At 39.3% G+C, this 19,089-nt stretch overlaps 1 protein-coding gene across 1 annotated transcript in view; it reads right to left on the bottom strand.

Annotated features, from left to right (window-relative positions):
• dcaf13 (ddb1 and cul4 associated factor 13) overlaps nucleotides 1-19,089 on the bottom strand; it is a 71,911-nt gene that overhangs the window by 15,233 nt on the left and 37,589 nt on the right. The window contains exons 5-8 of the mRNA XM_072262688.1: nucleotides 18,260-18,415; nucleotides 16,295-16,372; nucleotides 16,120-16,202; nucleotides 5,801-5,965 (exon numbers count right to left, since the gene is read on the bottom strand). Coding sequence (XP_072118789.1) covers nucleotides 5,801-5,965; nucleotides 16,120-16,202; nucleotides 16,295-16,372; nucleotides 18,260-18,415 — 482 coding nt within the window. The remainder of the gene's footprint in view (nucleotides 1-5,800; nucleotides 5,966-16,119; nucleotides 16,203-16,294; nucleotides 16,373-18,259; nucleotides 18,416-19,089) is intronic.

Raw genomic sequence — 19,089 nt, 5'->3', positions numbered from 1 at the left:
TAATACTTATATTGTACATCAATAGACAATAGGAAAGCATACTGTTTATTAATTACAGCTTGGTGTTCAATACCATTATTCCCTCAGTACTAATCAAAAAGCTTCCAAACCTGAGTCTCTGTATCTCCCCGTTGGATTGGGACTGTATAAATGTTATTTTCCCGCCACCTTAACAACAATAGAGTTCCTCCTGTCCTTGCGTACCACCCCATGAGCCTCTGCATCCAACACATCATTCTCCACAGCTTCTGCTATCTCCAAAGTGATCCTACCATCAAACATTTTTATCGCCCTTCCTCTCTCCACTTTCCACAGGAATTTCTCCTTCTGTGACTCCTTTGTTCATTCATTCCCCCCTCCCCAACTAATCTCTCTCCAGGCACTAATTCCTGCAAGCAGCCAAATTCACCTCCTCCCTCATCTCTATTCAGAGCCCCAAACAGTCCTTCCAGGTGAGGCAACACTTCACCTGTGAATCTTCTGGGTCCTCTATTGAATTGAATTGACTTTATTACTTACATCCTTCATATACATGAGGAGTAAAAATCTAAGTGACGTCTCCGTTTAAATGTGCAATTTATAGTAAATTGTAATAAATAGCATGTACAACAGGACAGTCAATATAACATAGAAATACAGTTGTATCAGCATGAATTAAGTAGTTTGATGGTCTGGTGGAAGAAGCTGTCCTGGAGCCTGTTGGTCCTGGCTTTTATGCTGCAGTACCGTTTCATGGATGGTAGCAGCTGGAACAGATTGTGGTTGGAGTGACTCAGGTCCCCAATGATCCTTCAGGCCCTTTTCACAAATCTGTCTTTGTAAATGGCCTGAATAGACAGATGCGCATCTCCACCACCCTCTGTAGAGTCCTGCGATTGAGAGAAGTACAGTTCCCATACCAGGCAGTGATGTAGCCAGTGTATCCGGTGCTCTCAATGCAGCCTCCTCTACATTGGTAAGGTGAGACCCGTCATAAATTGAAGGACAGCTTCATCAAGCACCTCTACTCCATCCACCAAAAGTGGAACTTCCTGGTGGCAAAACATTGTAATTCTGATTCCCATTCTGACATGTTCATCCACAGCCTCCTCTTGTGCCCAAGAAGAGGCCACCCTTAGAGTGGAGGAGCAAAACCTTATATTGTGTCTGGGTAGCCTCCAACCTGATGGCAAAAATATTGATTTCTCCTTCCGGTAAAAAAAATTCCCTCTCCCTCCCCTCTTCATCTATTCCCCACTATGGACTCTTACCTCTTCTTGCCTGCCTATTACCTCCTCCTGGGTCCCTTCCTCCTTCCCTCTCTCCTATCCATATCAGATTCCTTCCTCTCCAGCCCTTTAGTTTTGGCTTCACTTATCACCTTCTAGCCATCTTGTTCCCTTACCCCGCGCCCCCCCCCCAACCTTTTTGTTCTGGTATCATACCTAGTAGTATGTCATGTAAAAGTAAACTTAAAAAACTAAAAAGCAATCTCTTGACTACTTGCAATTAATTAAAGAAGAAAAGTTTACAAAAATTTACAACTGAAGTAAGGAACACATTTCAAAGTCTCGAAATAGAATCTGTTGAAGATGATAGCAATCATGTAGAAATGAAATTTAACTCTCTAAAGGATGCCTTGGTAAAATCAGCAAAGTCAGTGATTCCTAAAAAGAAAAAAGCATGAAGAATAAATGGATGACAGATGAAATCAAAAATCTAATGGAAGAAAGCAAATCCTATAGAATATAAGTCCTTACATAAAAAAGTTTAAAGCTTATGTCAAGAAGTTAAAGAAGAATGGTTAAACCAGGAACGTGAGCAAATAGAAAGAATCCCTATTACTGATCCAAAAAGGTTACATCAACAAATCAAGAATACCATTGGTAAAAAGTTCTTCAGTTGGATGTTTGAAAGCAAAGGACGGTACCATTATAATGGAAAAAGATGAGATCATGAACAGATGGACTGAGTTTATTCCAGAATTGTTTGAAGACGATCAAGGCGAAAAACCAGAAATTAAGAAAAACATTGAAGCTTTTAAAATCTGAAGTTCGTAATGCAATAAATAAGATGAAGGAAGGAAAGGCCGCAGGTCCTGATGAATTAGTAATAGAACAAATTATCACCCTTGAATATTATGGAATTGAATAAACTTACTTACTGATTTAATCAATGACATTTATGAAACTGGAATAATACCAGAAGAGATGAAAAAATCAGTATTTATCACTCTTCCTCAGAAACCTGGAGCAACAGAATGTGAATTACATAGGACCATAAGTTTAATGAGTCATATCACCAAGATACCTCTAAGAATTTTGATGACAAGAGCTAAAAGTAAGATACAAGCTGAAGTAGGTAAAGAACAATGTGGTTTTGTGAAAGACAAAGGTACAAGAAACGCAATATTGATGTTAAGGATACTATCAGAACGAGCTATTCAAGTGCAAAAAGATTTATTTGTTTGTTTTATCGACTACACAAAAGCATTTGATAAAGTAAAGCACAGTAAGTTATTTGAAATATTACAGAAAACTCTAGATCTAGATTTGAAAGACCTCCGCCTAATTAGAAATCTGTACGGGAACAAACTGCCGCTGTAAGAATAGATGGAGAAGTGAGTCACTTAATGAAAATCAGGAGAGGCGTTAGATAAGGGTGTGTTTTCTCCCGATTTATTTAATGTGTACAGTGAGACCATATTACAAAAAATAAGAGACATCTTGGGGATCAAATTTGGTGGTGAAAACATCAATAATTTCAGATATGCAGGTGACACTGTTAATTGCAAGTATGGAGGAAGAACTACAAAACTTAATTGATATAATTGTTGAAGAAAGTGCAAAAATAGATCTATCAATTACAAAAAGACAATGTATGGTGATATCCAAAAAGAAGGAGATCCTATCTGCAGGGTGAGAATAAACAGGGAAGACATAAAACAAGTACAGAACTTTTGCTACTTCGGAAGCTGGGTGACATCAGATGGCAGGTGCGACATGGACATCAAAAGAAGAATAGGGATGGCAAAAGGCACATTTACGAGAATGAAGAGTATACTGACCAATACTAAACTAGGCATGACAACCCACCTCAGAGTACTGAAATGTTACGTTTATCCAGTTATGTTATATGGCTCAGAATGTTGGACAATATCTAGTAACATGAGGAAACGAACTGAAGCAGCAGAGAATGTGGTTTTTGGGGAGGATGTAAAGAATATCGTGGACGAAATGAATATCTAACGAGGATGTCATGAACAGAACAAACAGAAAAAGAGAAATAATGTATGAGATCATGAAAAGGCAACGTAACTTCATTGGACATGTGATTAGGAAAGAGGAGTTAGAATGCACGGTAATTATGGGAAAGATTGAAGGAAAGAAAGCAAGAGGAAGACAAAGACAAATGATGATGGAGACAGCAGCCAGAGAACTGGAAATGAATACAAATGAATTGATCCACTTGACCCGAAACAGGACTGCGTGGGCCATGGCAGTCAAAGCTCAAACTGGGCATGATATGAATAAACCCGACTGTTTATTCATTTCCATAGATGCAGAGTTCCTCCAGTATTCTGCGTGTGCCGCTTTGGATTTCCAGCATCTTTCTTGTGTTTGTTATTTTTCTTATGCTTATTCATATTTTTATATAATTACTTATACACATGTAATTGTTTTGGGGGGTTTTATTGGTTGCAGATGCCTTTGCATCTTTCTGGCAGGTATCACATTACTTGAATAAAGGCTATCTTCCACTGGTAAATTCAACCAATGAAATTTATAGGTATCAGCAAACCATGTTGGACTGCTCGCTTATTGTCTTTCTTTTTGTCCTTCCACTAATTTTGCTTTTGCTCTTCATTTTCACCCTTTTTTATTCCTTTGTTCTTTTAGCACTTAATAAAAATGGCTGGAAGCAGAAAGTTATACCTCATTCTTGACTTCGAAAGTTCTTCAGATGAAAAACATCAGGATCCAACATCCCTCTGCAACTGGATTCCTGACTTTCTTATCAGGAGACCAGTCTGTGTAGATTGGTAATAACATCCCTTCCTCGCAAAGGATCAACACAGGCACATCTCAAGGATGCATACTTAGCCCTACTGATTTACTCTACACTTGACTGTGTGACTAAGCACAGCTAAAACACCATCTAACTTCACCAAAGACACCACTGTTGTTGGCAGAATCTCAAATGCATCAAGGAGCCGTACAGGAGTGAGGTACATCAGATGCGCAACAAAAAACTCGCACTCAATGTCAGGAAGGGGAACTTTTACTTGTGACATGCTCATGAATGTAAAGGATTCAGTGTCATTTGATTTACTTCCTGTGTTTGTCTGCAAAATCAAGGATTTACCACCAAAGCTTCTTCCGACTCACAGCAATGATGCAGGCCAGAAAATTAGTGTCTCCAGGAGCTATAGAGGTAAATGGGTGGACACTCTGGTACAATGGAGGTTCAGAGGCTTCCGTATTGCTCTCCCGGCAATCTGCCTTTCTAATGTCTGGGCCAGTGAGTGACACTCAATCTGACTAACAAGGATTACACCCGTATTTCTGCCTTTTGTTTTGTAGAAACGTGGCTTAACTTGGACATACCAGACAAACTTGTTCAAGTGCGAGCAGATGATAATAGTGTGCTATGTGGCAAGTCAAGTGATGGTGGCTTGTGCATGTTTAGAAATAACAGATGATGCAGAGACGTGTCTGTCATTCTTTCCATTTCCTCAACTGACTTAGAGGCCCTTTTCATTCAATGTAAACCATTCCACCTAACCAGGGAATGTTACTGTGTTAAACAAGGGAAGTGCTACAAGTCCATCACCTCTAGGACTACACGGCATCTCCAAACCTTTCTTGTAGCTAACCAGCTACAGAACTCATGCAGGTGTAATCTCCCGTTTCTGTACAACTTGTGTTAAATGGTCTTTCCTGCTCTTCTTCTTTGTTGATAATTATTTAGTCTGTTCACATGTTCACATTTATTTGATTATTGACGGTTGTGCTAATTGTTGATGGCTGAAGGCTGTACACACCATTGTCTTATAAATTGTTGGTTACTATTGTGTTGTCTGTTATGGTATTGTCCTAGGTTTAATGCTTGGCATCAAATCCCAATCAGTTCTGGTATGTTTCACATACCGGCAATAAGGTGATTCTGATTCATATACTGGTGTTAATAAACCCAGTCATGACTTTTCACTCAGTATCTTTAACTGCCTTTGGGGTCTTCAGTTATTCTATAGTAATGTTCTTCGACTCAGGTCTTCCATATTGAAGCACATTGTTCATCTCTGCCTGCACATCTATGTTTGGCCGCTTTGCAGCTCTGCAGTAAGTTAGCATTTTGAAACTTCGATAAATGTTCTACATAATAAAATACCTGGAAAATACAGCCCATTTTTTTCCTACAAGTTGGAGAAAATACAATTTGCTTCTGGAGTAAATCACTCAGTTCAGAATGCAATTAATTTATATCTTCATTACATTCTTCAACATTTGGACTACCCGCAACAGCTTGAGGATCTTCTTTGTGGATTTTAGCTCGGCCTTCAACACTATTGCTCTGGAGATGCTCCACAGCAAGCTAACCCAGTTAGTTGTACCTTACAGTATCTGTCAGTGGATTACAAACTTCTTGACAGGAAGAAACAGAAATTTAAGTGCAAATACTCATACCAGGTAATATGAAAAATGTATTAGCACTGAAAATCAATCCAAAGCACACAAGCATTAACAATAAATCAAAGTCACACATTTCATTAACATAACTTAGTTAAGTAACACAATTATGAAGATTGTAAGCCACGAACCTACTATGTCCTTTGTCTGCAGGGAAAATGCGAATCGATTTATCAAAACTGGCCGAGACAAACTCTTTTCCTGTTGGAGAGTAATCAACATCCAGCACTGCTGACACATGATCCTTATGAACCATCAGGGATGAATCAAGATTGCGCATGTCAAAGGTGTATAAGCTGCATAAAGATTTAAAAAAATATATATATATAATCTATCACAAGCTAAAACACATGAATCAGAGATAGCTTAATTTATAAAAAGATAGGAAAAATCCTATTCTATTCATTTAGATTTTTTGAAGAGGAAACAGATTTAACAGTTATAATGTACACTTGTGGTTTAACATTTGAGTTATTCATCTCTTTGTCATTAAGTGCATCTAACATTATTTCATCAAGCACACTTCCTGTTACTTTGAACTTACTTCACCCTCATCAATATGAAGATTTTTAACAGAGGACTTCTCCCTTCTGAAGTTTTGCCTCTAACTTTGTCTAATTTTATTTAAAGTGCCTGGATTTTATCAAGTAAACAAATTATGGCTTGTTTTAATGAGATTGCTTTAATACACTATTGTTTAAAAGGTCATGACTATACAATAATATTTAGGATCACAATGGCAGATGGGCAGTTTCACATTCCTGACATAAGCAACTTTTCTCCAAAAAGCCATCTTTTACAATTACAGTGAAGGACTATCCAACCTATTGGTCTCAGATTCGTAAGTGTACAGGAGGCAGCCACTCACTCTTCAGGCCTGTGCTGGCACTTTAGCCTTTTCCAGGTAAGTGCAAATGAGTCTTCTTTGCCTCATCCAATGCCTTTTATTGGTTCCTGGGGAATCCATTAACCTTTCAGTTAATGACTTCCAAAACCAAGTCATCATCTGTACAGAGAAAAACCTCATTTGCCCAGTCAATAATTTTATACCTCTGACCTTGTTTTTCCATTCAGAGGATAACTTTACTTCCTCCATCTAACAGGCATTCATTTAACTTCCTAAAAAAAAATCCCTGTTCTTTTACTCTACGTATACCAAAGCTCTTCCGTGCCTTTTCCAAAATCTTAAAACATTTCACAAAAAAATCTAGAATTTTTCAAACTACTCTAGCTGATGTCTAAGCATTGCCGGAGTCATAGAGAAATACAACAGTAATATAGGCTCTTCAGCCCACTGAGTCCATGTCGACCATGGTGGCAAGCCAGCCAGTCCCAATTTCCTGTGTTCCGCCCATATCCCCAGAAGTTCTGCCCCTCCATGTACATATACAAGTACTTCTTAAATAATTACTTCGTTTTTGACTCATCCACTTCTTCTGGCAGCTAACCATCTTCTGTGTGAAAATGTTGACCCCCACCCCAAATCTACTTCTCCTAGTCTTGACTTCCCCCAACCACAGGAAAATAGGTTGATAAAAAGTGTTCTACAACTTCATTATGTTTTGCACACTTCATTAATTGCCTTACAAATGTATCATCATCAAATAAACAGGCAAGTTGCTCTATCAATGGGACTCTCTCAAAATAATACTATGTAGTTTATACTGACTTTACATGTTGTCTTTTATATGTTTTATAACTTCACTCTGAATCAAATTAAATTTTGTATACCTGTCCATTTCCTTGACCACATCTTCAGGAATTTTTTTATCATATCATCAAAATTTGTATTTGTCTGCAAATTTCCAAAAAAAAACCCTTTACTTAGGTCCTTATCAGTCAAATATAAAAAGAAAAGGAAAAATGATCTTAGTACTGACCCTAAAAAAAATCCTCAGTAGGAAAAATAGCCATTCACCAGTTGCTGCCTTTTACCATTCTCTACAGCAATGGTCGCACTAGTAGCAAGTCAGTAATGTAGAATGATCGAGCAATTACACATTCACAAGATTTTTCTCCAATGTCTCATCTCAGAAGATAGCTCCATTCAAAAATAACAATATATTCGCTTGACAATACATCTTTATGATCGATGCATTGATATAATCACTTCGCACGATGACAAACTGCAGACTGTGATATGAAGATGCACACAACCATTTCAAGACCTCACTCAACATTTAAAAAAATCAAGTTGGCTTAGCGATTCCATCATCTTGAAAACAAATTATAATAAAGCGCTGATAATTTACTTTGCAATTGTTCATAAGTCCCAAGAATTCAGGAACTGTTTCATCTGGTAATATTTGTTGCATGCCTCAAAGACTTTTAATCTTACTGGTACTCAGTTCCCACACCCCTTGAAGAACCCTGTGGCCGTATTCTCACACTCCCTTTAAGCACCCGGGGCCCTGCTTTCTTTCCAATATTCACCCGGGCTCAGTGAAAAATTTGTTATATGGTTGTGTAATATATAAAGAAATAAATTACAAGTGGATTGAGGCACTGATGTGCCAGATTATCGGAGCTTTACTGTGTATTTAAATACGTGCAATGATGTTTACAATCATACGCTGTTAATGAAGGGAAATGCAACTGAACCATTTTAAGCTGGAAATTCAAATACATCAAGGAAATCATATAGTGGGGTATTAGTAAAACTAACCTAATATGCTGCTATATGCCTGGAAGAAGGGCTGCTTACAGAGCCTATAAAAAGTATTCACGCCCTTGGAAGTGTTCATGTTTTATTGTTTTACAACATTGAATTACAGTGGATTTAATTTGGATGTTTTGACAGTGATCAACAGAAAAAGACTTTGTAAAGATCTACTTTCACTTTGACATCAAAGTGATCCAAATTCATTACAAACATAAAGCAAAAAAATAATTGATTGCATAAGTATTCACCCCCTTCAAGTGAGTATTTAATAGGTGCACCTTTGGCAGCAATTACAGCCTTGAGCCTGTGTGGATAGGTCTCTTTCAGCTTTGCACATCTAGACATGGCAATTTCTCCTCCATTCTTCTTTACAAAACTGCTCAAGCTCTAGCATGGGATCGTGAATGAACAGACCTCTTCAAGTCCAGCCACAGATTCTCAACTGGATTGAGGTCTGGACTCTAACTGGGCCACTCCAGGGCATTCAGTTTGTGGTTTTATCCCTTTCCTATGTAGCTTTGGCTTTATGCTTGGGGTCATTTTCTTGCTGGAAAACAAATCTTCTCCCAAGTCACAGTTCTCTTGCAGACTGCATCAGGTGGTTCTCCAGGATATCCCTGTATTTTGCTGCATTTATTTTACCCTCTACCTTCATAAGCCTTCCAGGGTGTGTTGCAGTGAAGCACCCCCACAGCATGTGGACTTTAGAGTCTCCCACATGCCTTCTGGCAAACTCTAGTCGAGATTTCATGAGGTTTTTTTTCCCCAACAGTGGCTTTCTCTTTGCCACTCTCCCATTTCAGCCACTGAAGCTTGTAACTCCTCCAGAGTTGTCATAGGTATCTTGGTGACCTCCCTCACTTCTTGCATGGTCACTCAGTTTTTGAGGACAGCCTGCACTAGGCAGATTTACAGCTGTGCCATATTCTTTCCATTTCTTGATGATTGACTTAACTGTACTCCAAGAGATATTTAGTGACTTGGAAATTTTCTTGTATCCATCTTGTGACTTGTGCTTTTCAATAACCTTTTCACGGAGTTGCTTGGAGTGTTCTTTTGCCTTCATGATTTAGTGTTTGCCAGAATACTGACTCACTAGCACTTGGACCTTCCAGATACATCAACTGAAACACCTTGACCACACACAGGTCTCCAAAAACAGATCTCCGTTTAACTAATTATGTGACTTCTAAAACTAATTGGTTGCACCAGTGATGATTTGGTGTGCCATATTAAAGGGGGAGGGGGGGAGAATACTTATGCAATTATTTTGTGTTTTGTATTTGTAATTAATTTAGATCACTTTGCATTGATCTGTTTTCACTTTGACAAGAAAGAGCCTTTTTCTGTTGATCAGTGTCAAAAAAAGCCAAATTAAATCCACTGTGATTCGATATTGTAAAACAATAAAACATGAAAAATTCCAAGGGGGGTGGATACTTTTTATAGGCATTGCATATAACCCTTGCAGGTAGGGTAGTATCTGAAGAGAAAAGAAATAGGAGGAAAAGCAAATAACATTCCAAAACAGGGTGGAGACAGAAAGGAAATAGTGAAAATGTTTGTTTACAAGCAAACTGAATTTGCTTTCTCCTGAATAAATTATTGAAAGTTAGTGGAAAAAAATATCTTCATTACTCTTGAACAACACACAGACCAAGGATCAACGCAGCTTTGGTAGCAAGTATAATCACATTCATGAATCCCTGTGACTTCATTATGCAGCAAAATACTAGCAATTAAATTAAAATTTTAAACATTCCCTGACAAGCAATATATTCACAATAAATTCCCATCAACTACTTTGAAAGAAATCAATGAGTCTCTTCAAGATTACAACTGTGAACATACAGAAAATTAAATTTTGTGCAGTTTTAGCAGAAACAGCACAATGAGTTGGTTACAACTTTGTTCAGTAAGCACTAACCACATGACAAAGTACAACAAAAACACGAGAAAGTCTGCAGATGCTGGAAATCCAAAGCAACACAGACACACACACAAAGTGCTGGAGGAATTCAGCAAGGTCAGGCAGCATTTATGGAAATGAATAGACAGTCAACATTTCAGGCTGAGACCCTTCTTCAGGTCTGAGAAGGAAGGGGGAAAAGATACCAGAATAAAAAGCTGGGGGTGAAGGGAAAGAGGCTTGCTGGAACCAGATGAGTGGGAGATGTCAAGGGCTGAAGAAGAACAAATCTGATAAGAGAGGACAGAGGACAATAGGAGAAAGGGAGAAGGAGGGATCCTAGGGTGAAGTAATAGGAAGGTGAAAAGAGGTAAAAGGCCAGAGTGGGGAAAGGGGAAGAGGGGGGGGGTTGGAGAATTTGTTTACTGGTATGTGAAATCGATATTCATGTCATCGGGTTGGAAGCTACCCAGATGGAATATAAGGATTTGTTCCTCCACCCTTAGGGTGGCCTCAACTTGGCACAAGAGGAGACCGTGGACTGACATGTTGGAACAGGATTGTTCTTTCTTTCCTCTCCTTTCTATAAGTGTATACCTCAGATAAGTATTATGTGGAAATTTGTGACAAATATGATTATATGATATATATGTACAGTGTCTGAAATACATCTTGTGGAAATGTTTGTTTGATGATGAAATTCAATAAAAAATAAATTACAAAAAAAAAATTATAATGTTTGGCCACCAGGAAGTCCCGCTTGTGGTGGATGGAATGGAGGTGCTCAAAGAAACAGTTGCCTAATTTACGACAGGTCTCACCAATGTAGAGGAGGCCAGACACAACAGAAGACTCCAGCAGATTCGCAGGTGAAGTGTTGCCTCGCCTGGAAGAATGGCCAGAGGCCCTGAATAGAGGTGAAGGAGGTGGTTTATGGGCCGTTGTAGCACTTAGGCTGCTTACAGAGCTAAGTGCCGAGAGGGAGATTAGTGGAGAGGTACAAATGGACAAGGGAATCACAAAGAGGGAAATCCCTGCATAAATCGGGGAGGTAAAGATATGTTTAAATCCTTTGGTACAACAGAAGTCTTCTAAATAAAATGTAAATGATGCCTAAAGGCAGACATGCCCTCTTCTCATTGGTAACATCAAGGAGGTAGTACAGGAGCCAGAAGATCCTATTTAACCAGCAGCGGTCTGGACAGCAGGGGCTGCTACCAATCAAGTAGATATTAATGATAAGTAAAATAATCACTGTAAGACACTAGCTATTTGTTGAATCTTTTCAGAAAAGATAATTGAGAAATGGCTTACATTCTTAGAAGACAAGTGTATCTATCTACATTCATAAGTTAATGGACAGCCTAAAATTGAGATAGCTGGAACTACTGGAACAGTCCCTTTCAAAATGCTAATTTCTCCGACTTGTATAGATAAATTCCAGCTTCAAGAATCATAAACATATTCACAATGGCCTAGGTAGAGAGGACATAGAGAGGATGCATCCAATAGAGGGGGAGCCAAAGACCAGAGGGGACAGCCTCAGAATAGGACATCCCTTCAGAACAAAGATGAGGAGGAATTTCTTTAGCCAGAAGGTGGTGTATCTGTGAAATTCATTGTCACAAACAGCTATGGAGGCCTACTCATTGGGTGTACTTAAAGTGGAGGTTGATAGGATCTTGATTTGTAAGGACATCAAAGGTTATGGGGAGTAGGAAGGCAGGAGACTGGGTTGAGAGGGATAAAAAATCAGCCATGATGGAATGGCAGAGCAGACTCAATTGGCCACATGTGCAAACTCTGCTCCTATGTCTTATGTCTTATTTGAATCTTAATCTTGAAGAAATAAGTAAAACAGGCTGTCAGTAAATCTACTGCCTACATATCAAAGTTCAAAGTACATTTATTATCAATGTATTACATTGTATACAATGTATACCTAGGCCTCTGTACCTCCCTCTGCAATTGGATCCTCGACTTCCTAACCGGAAAACCACAATCTGTGCGGATTGATGATAACATTTCCTCCTCACTGATGATCTACACTGGTGCACCTCGGGGGTGTGTGCTTCGCTAACTGCTCTACCCTGTATACACCCATGACTGTGTGACAAGGCATAGCTCAAATACCATCTATAAATTTGCTGATGATACAACCATTGTTGGTAGAATCTCATTTGGTGACGAGAGGGCGCACAGGATTGAAATATGCCAACTAGTAGAGTAGTGCCGCAGCAACAACCTGGCACTCAATGTCAGAAAGGGTAAGATGAAGGAACACATACCAATCCTCACAGGGGGATCAGAAGTGGAGAGAGTCAGTAGTTTTAAGCTCCTGGGTGTCAGGATCTCTGAGGATCTAACCTGGTCCCAACATATCGATGCAGTTATAAAGAAGGCAAGGCAGCGGCTACATTTTATTAGGAGTCTGAAGAGACTTGGTATGTCAACAAACACACTCAAAAACTTCTACAGATGTACCGTGAAGAACATTCTGACAGGCTGCATCACTGTCTGGTCTGGCAAGGTGGGGAGCTATGGCACAGGACTGAAAGAAGCTACAGAGGACTGTAAATTTAGTCAGCTCCACCTTGGGCACTAGCCTACAAAATACCTAATACATCTTCAAGGAGCGGTGTCTCAGAAATGCAGCGTCCATTATTAAGGACCTCCAGCACCCAGGGCATGCCCTTTTCTCTCTGTTAACACTGTACAGAAGCCTGAAGGCACACTCAGCAATTCAGGAACAGCTTCCTCCCCTCTGCCATCCAATTCCTAAAGGGACATTGGAACTACCTTACTTTTTAAAAAAATACAGGTGTCCCCTACTCTTTGAACGTTCGCTTTATGACACCTCGCTGTTATGAAAGACCTACATTAGTTACCTGTTTTCACTAACAGAAGGTGTTTTCACTGTTAGGAAAAAAGGCAGCGTGTGAAAAAACGCGTCAAAAAGGAAGTGCACGCCCTGAGCAGCCAGGCTCCTCCCCTGGAACTGCATTCTAGCCAGCATTCCTTAAACACTTGCCTGTGAGCATCTGTGCTTTATCTTGATTTATTTTGAGCATCCGTTAGCAAGATGAGTTCTAAGGTATCAGAAAAGCCGAAAGGAGCTCGTAAGGGTGTTACACTTAGCGTGAAACCAAGACATCATTAAGTGTTTCGATCGTGGTGAACGAAGTAAGGACTAGGTGAGTTTGGCTTGTGGAAGTTGATGAACATGATGTTGAAGAGGTTTTGGCATCCCATCACCAAGAACTGATAGATAAAGAGCTGATGCAGTTGGAAGAGGAAAGGATAACAATCGAAACCGAATGCAGTAGCGAATGGACCGAAAGTGAAATCGTCCAGGAACTGAATGTGAAGCAACTGTGTGAGATTTTCGCTGCAATTGACAACAATGATTGCAGAAAAGTACGACTTTAATTTTGAAAGAGTACGTAGGTTTAGGACATATTTGCAGGATGGTTTGAGTGTTTACAAAGAACTGTATGACAGAAAAATGCGCGAGGCTACGCAGTCAAGCATACTGTCATTTTTCAAGCCTTCCACATCAGCCACAGCAGACAATGAACCTTGACCTTCGACATTGAGGCAGGCAGACGTAGAAGATGACCTGCCTGCCCTAATGGAAATAGACGACGATGAGCTGACACCCCAGTGTCCCACCACCCCAACCTCCGACGACTCAGCCTAACACACCATCATCAGGGTGTTCGCTGTCTTCTCGATTCCGGTAAGTGATACTACACTGTACATACACTATTTCTACTTTATATAGGCTGTGTATTTTTATGTGTTATTTGGTATGATTTGGCAGCTTCATAGCTTAAGGGTTACTGGAGAGCGCTTGCGCGTGTTTCTGCCGAGAGCGCTTGCGTGAGATTGCTGCCTTGGTGCTTGCGTGAGATTTTCAGTATGGTGGACAGCGCAGCAACGATTACAGAAAAGAATTTCTACTTTATATAGGCTGTGTATTTATTATATTATTCCTGCTTTTACTATATGTTATTGTTATTTTAGGTTTTATGTATTATTTGGCATGATTTGGTAGATTATTTTTTGGGTCTGCAAACGCTCACTAATTTTTCCCATATAAATAAATGGTAATTACTTCTTCACTTTATGACATTCCGGCTTACGAACCGTTTCATAGGAACACTCTACCTTCGGATGGTGGGGAAAACCTGTATATAGTATTTCTGTTTTTTGCACAATTTTTAACCTATTCAATATACGTATACTGTATAAAGTATACTGAATAAGATTTAATTATTATTTTTTTACTATATTATGTATTGCATTGAACTGCTGCTACTAAGTTAACAAATTACATGTCACATGTCGGTGATAATAAACCTGATTCTGATTCAGTACACAACCCCAAGATTCATCTTCCCGCAGGGAGGGAACGTCAACTCAGACCATGATAGGCCTGCGTCGGGCATTTTCATGCCTTACAAGGTGCAGGTTGGAAGTCTGTGTGGGGCACCACTCCTCGCACAGACACTAGAGCAATGTGTGGTTAAGTGCCTTGCTCAAGGACACAAAAACGCTGCCACAACTGAGGCTCGAACTACTAACCTTCAGATCACTAGACGAATGCCTTAACCACTTGTCCACGTGCCCAACACAGGCAGCCATGAAACAAAGAAATACCACAGAACTTGCTTAGAGAAAAACACCATACAACAAAGACCAAACATCCAACATACAAGAAAAAGAACAAATCGCACAAACAGCCAAAAACGAACAAATAACACACAGGACATTAAACATCAAACCGCAGATTCTCCAAAACAATCCAGAAACTACAGCCGCAAACACGAGGAAATCTGCAGAAGCTGGAATTTCAAGCAACATACATAAAAGTTGCTAGTGAACGCAGCAGGCCAGGCAGCATCTCTAGGAAGAGGTGCAGTCGACGTTTTGGGCCGAGACCCTTCGTCAAGACTAACTGAAAGGATCTCCCCCTCCCACTTTCAAATCTCTTACTAGCTCGTCTTTCAGTTAGTCCTGATGAAGGGTCTCGGCCCGAAACGTCGACTGTACCTCTTCCCAGAGATGCTGCCTGGCCTGCTGCGTTCAGCAGAAACTACAGCCACTGAGTCAGTCAGTTTAACGTTGTTTTGATGGCTGCATGTGCGCAGACCCACTTCTACACTGAAGCACCTTGATCAAATCTTGCAAATAGTAAAGTAACTTAAACAAAAACATATGGAATATGAACTGCAGAGCCTGCTAAGGTGAGTCCACAGTTGAAGAGTATGTTCAGCTCTAAGAACATTAAATGTCAAACTGCAGGCACTCCAGAAATTGAGTCCACAATCATGAGCTGCCAGGACAATTATTCCTTGCAGTGTGGGACGCAAGACTTCTGCAGCTACTGCTGACAGCAGCAAGAGGGCGTTTGGTTAAACACAGGCAGATGGTGCTGAACACCTGTTCGTTTTCCACTCTCGGCCTTATCAATTTTAATCTAGCTCGACGCTTTAATTGGTGCACAGTCATGAAACTGAATGTGGGTTTGCGTTCCACCAGTAGGGACTGATGGCCGCCCCTGCACACCTTGCTCTTAACCTCGACAGGAGATCACAAAAGCGCCAAATCATTACTCAACTCAAAAATACATCTTTAAAATGAACATTGCAGGGCTGCAATCAATTGTAGTTTAGGAGAAGTATGTTTAAAAGGAGAAAAAAAAGAGTATTAGTCGTTTTGTGAGCTGTTTGTAGGATGTCGTGGTCACTGGCGCCATTTGGCAACATCTTCAGTTTTGTAAGTAACTAAATTAAATGTTCCTGGTTGGCTCCAAATTGGAAGCGATTCACTGCATATTCATACAAAACACAAAACCGTTTTTCTAAATACATTACTTGTAATCCTCATTTGCTCCAGTAAAAATAAAAGCTTCCAAGGGATTCCAACATACAGCATTAGTCCGCAGGTCCATGATTACCTGTCAAAATGTAATTTAAATAAAAAAGTAAACAAGTACGTCGTGTTTTAATTATACTCAATTTAACACAAATATACGACCAATGACCATACCTTCTTCAAAGGAGTCGCCTGCCTCATATCATACAGGACAATATTTCTATCAGAGGCACAACTGGCAAGAAGGTTTGTCTGGAATGGAATATTACATTTATCAGTATCAGAGAAATTAAAATCAACTATGGGGTTAATGAACAAAACTACAGATGACAAAAGCTTGTATGTAAAGTAGTGGAATTGACAGAGGAGGGATTAGTAGACAGAAATCACCAAGTAGACGAGAAGACAGTTCTTCGCCCACATTTTAGTTAATTTTTGGAATTCTCTGTCCAAGAGAGCTGTGAAGTGATTAACTACATTCAAGAAAATAGAAGGGACAATGTTCCTCGATTCCCTCCTTTCGTAAAAATTCCATTAATTTTACTACCACTTCCAGCTATAGCAAATTGTTGCCACTGAATAGATGGCTGCTGCAGTTTTGGGATAGGTGGGCAAATACTCCCACGAAGCCAGGAAATCTGGACAGACTGCCAAAAAAGTACCAATAGGGGGCTTGTTCTTTGTGCAAGGAAGCCAGAAATGCAGAGCTCAAGTCTGAATGTTAATAGCAATATGAATTATATCATTGGGTATTTTGTCTGAAAAAACACAGTTCAAGCGGTAATTCTAAAGGAATCATCATAACCTAGAATTAGTTTGCAAACTATTTTGGATAGTATATTTGATGCAATCTTTCTGGAATTTAACAATACATTTAACAAGAGTCCACATGGTAGATTGAAAATAAAAGGCTATGGAATCCAAGATCTAAATGAGGCAAGTATAATTCGATCAAGAGAAATGATGAAGGGAAAAAGTGCAAGTGAAGACTACAAATAGATATTGAGAATAGAGGAACAGTGGGATTTAAGAACTCTCACGCAAACACCTATAGATAGCAGTTTAAGAGTCTTCATAATTGCATCATGTACAAGGAAACATTTACTTTACTGATCAACACAAAATATAAAAGTTCAATCAAGAATAAATACATTGGGCTCCCGTGGGATTGTCTTATCTTGTGGGTGTACAGGGCAAGAGACTCATGATGCTCATCGCCTGGTGTGTGGTAGATCACTTATTGCTGAAAACATTAACATAATCTTATTACTAGACTAATGGAGGAAGGCCGAAGATAATAACAGCAGGATCCCTTAAGGGCATCATCCTGAGCCCAGCCTCCTTCAACAAAGATGAAAATACTGGAATAATCCAGCAGGTCAAGCAGCATTTATGGAAAGAAAACTTTCTCTGCAATTTAAATCGACTTGCTTTCCTTCTTTCTCAATTGTCATTTAAAAGATTAACAAGCAACTCTACTGGACTAGCCACATAAATAGTGTGTCAAATGAGGGGTATTCTCCATTCGGTGACAGACACATCACCTTCCAAGAAAGGCTCACATCCAAGTCTCTCTAAATTTAAGCTCACACAAAGACTACAGCCCATTTCCAAACTTGAATTCCTCCATCCCTCATCAAGTGTTCATTGACTTGAACTATTCTTAAAATTTTTTTTTTATAGTTTGATTTTAAATAATCATACTCATGTCGGAATACCTCCATAATCTTAATCTTCTCCAACACTGCTATCACAGTCCACTGGCATCTTGCACAAGCCAACTCTAGCATTTCATCCAGCTATTACTGACTGAGTATTCGGTTGGTTAGACATGAAGCCTTGCAATCCCATCACTGTCACTTTCAAGATGTTTATCCAATCCTACTCTTTACGTGAACTAACATTTTGTATTCATTTTTGCAGGTAATTTTCCCTCCACGCTAATAGTATCTCGGGGCATTTCACTGCAATGAAGGTATACAGGTGATTTGAGTCTTGACCCAAAAATCAACTGTCCATTTCCCTCAACAGATGCTGCCTGACCAGCTAAGTCCCTCAAGCAGTTTGTTTCTTGCCCCATTTTATCAGTCAATTAATACAAAGAATTTTAGAAACAACAGAATTTCGCTAGAAATTTACCTCTATTGGATTAAACTTAATACTGCTGATACTGTCCACACTCCATGTAAATGAGCGGATTGGGCTGGTCCTCTGCTCATCCCAGATGTCCACCTGCTGTCCACATGTGGCAAACACACCATCTCTCCAATGATGATCAATTCCTGTATAAACAGTCTAAGCATTGCATGGATTATTACATTTGTTCAGAGTACCAAGCAAACATGCAATGCTAAAATACGTGCAGCAATACTGGGATAAAATAAAGTGAACTCTCCAGAAATGAAAATAATTCAGTCAACCAGAAGAGTGAAAGTTTTAATCTGGCATTCATTCAAGCTGATTTATAAAGCTAAAAGGCATATTAAAGAGAGATAGTGCTGATAAACTAACTAGATAATTTCCTATAAAAGTAAATTGTAGTTATATTTCCATATTTGCTATAACAGCCCTCAGACTGTTCTGCAAACTAACAGAGAAATAAGCCACCACATCTGTTTCTTAACCTGACACACAAGGTCAACTGGGTGAGTTAAATCATCTGGCAAATTTTAAGAGATCCCAGTTTTACTATCACTTTCCCTTTATCATTTAATCTCTCCTCCCTTCCATCGCAAAGATTTTCTTAATATTTTTTGCTTTTAAAACTCAACTCCAAGGTGTATATGAGTTCTGATAAAAAGCCATTGTTGTGTCGTTCTGTCTCGATGCAGATAGCATATTCCATCTCAGTTAATTTGATATTTTTTTTCATTTATGGTTTTCTCCAACATGATGGATGGAAAATTAAAAAAAACTGTTTCCTTGGCTAAATGAGAATACGTATTCATTGTCTGTCTCCAGGTCTTTCT

This window comes from Mobula birostris, chromosome 1, assembly GCF_030028105.1.
Source record: "Mobula birostris isolate sMobBir1 chromosome 1, sMobBir1.hap1, whole genome shotgun sequence".
Taxonomy (NCBI): Eukaryota; Metazoa; Chordata; class Chondrichthyes; order Myliobatiformes; family Myliobatidae; genus Mobula; species Mobula birostris.
This window is presented reverse-complemented; position numbering and strand designations above follow the sequence as displayed.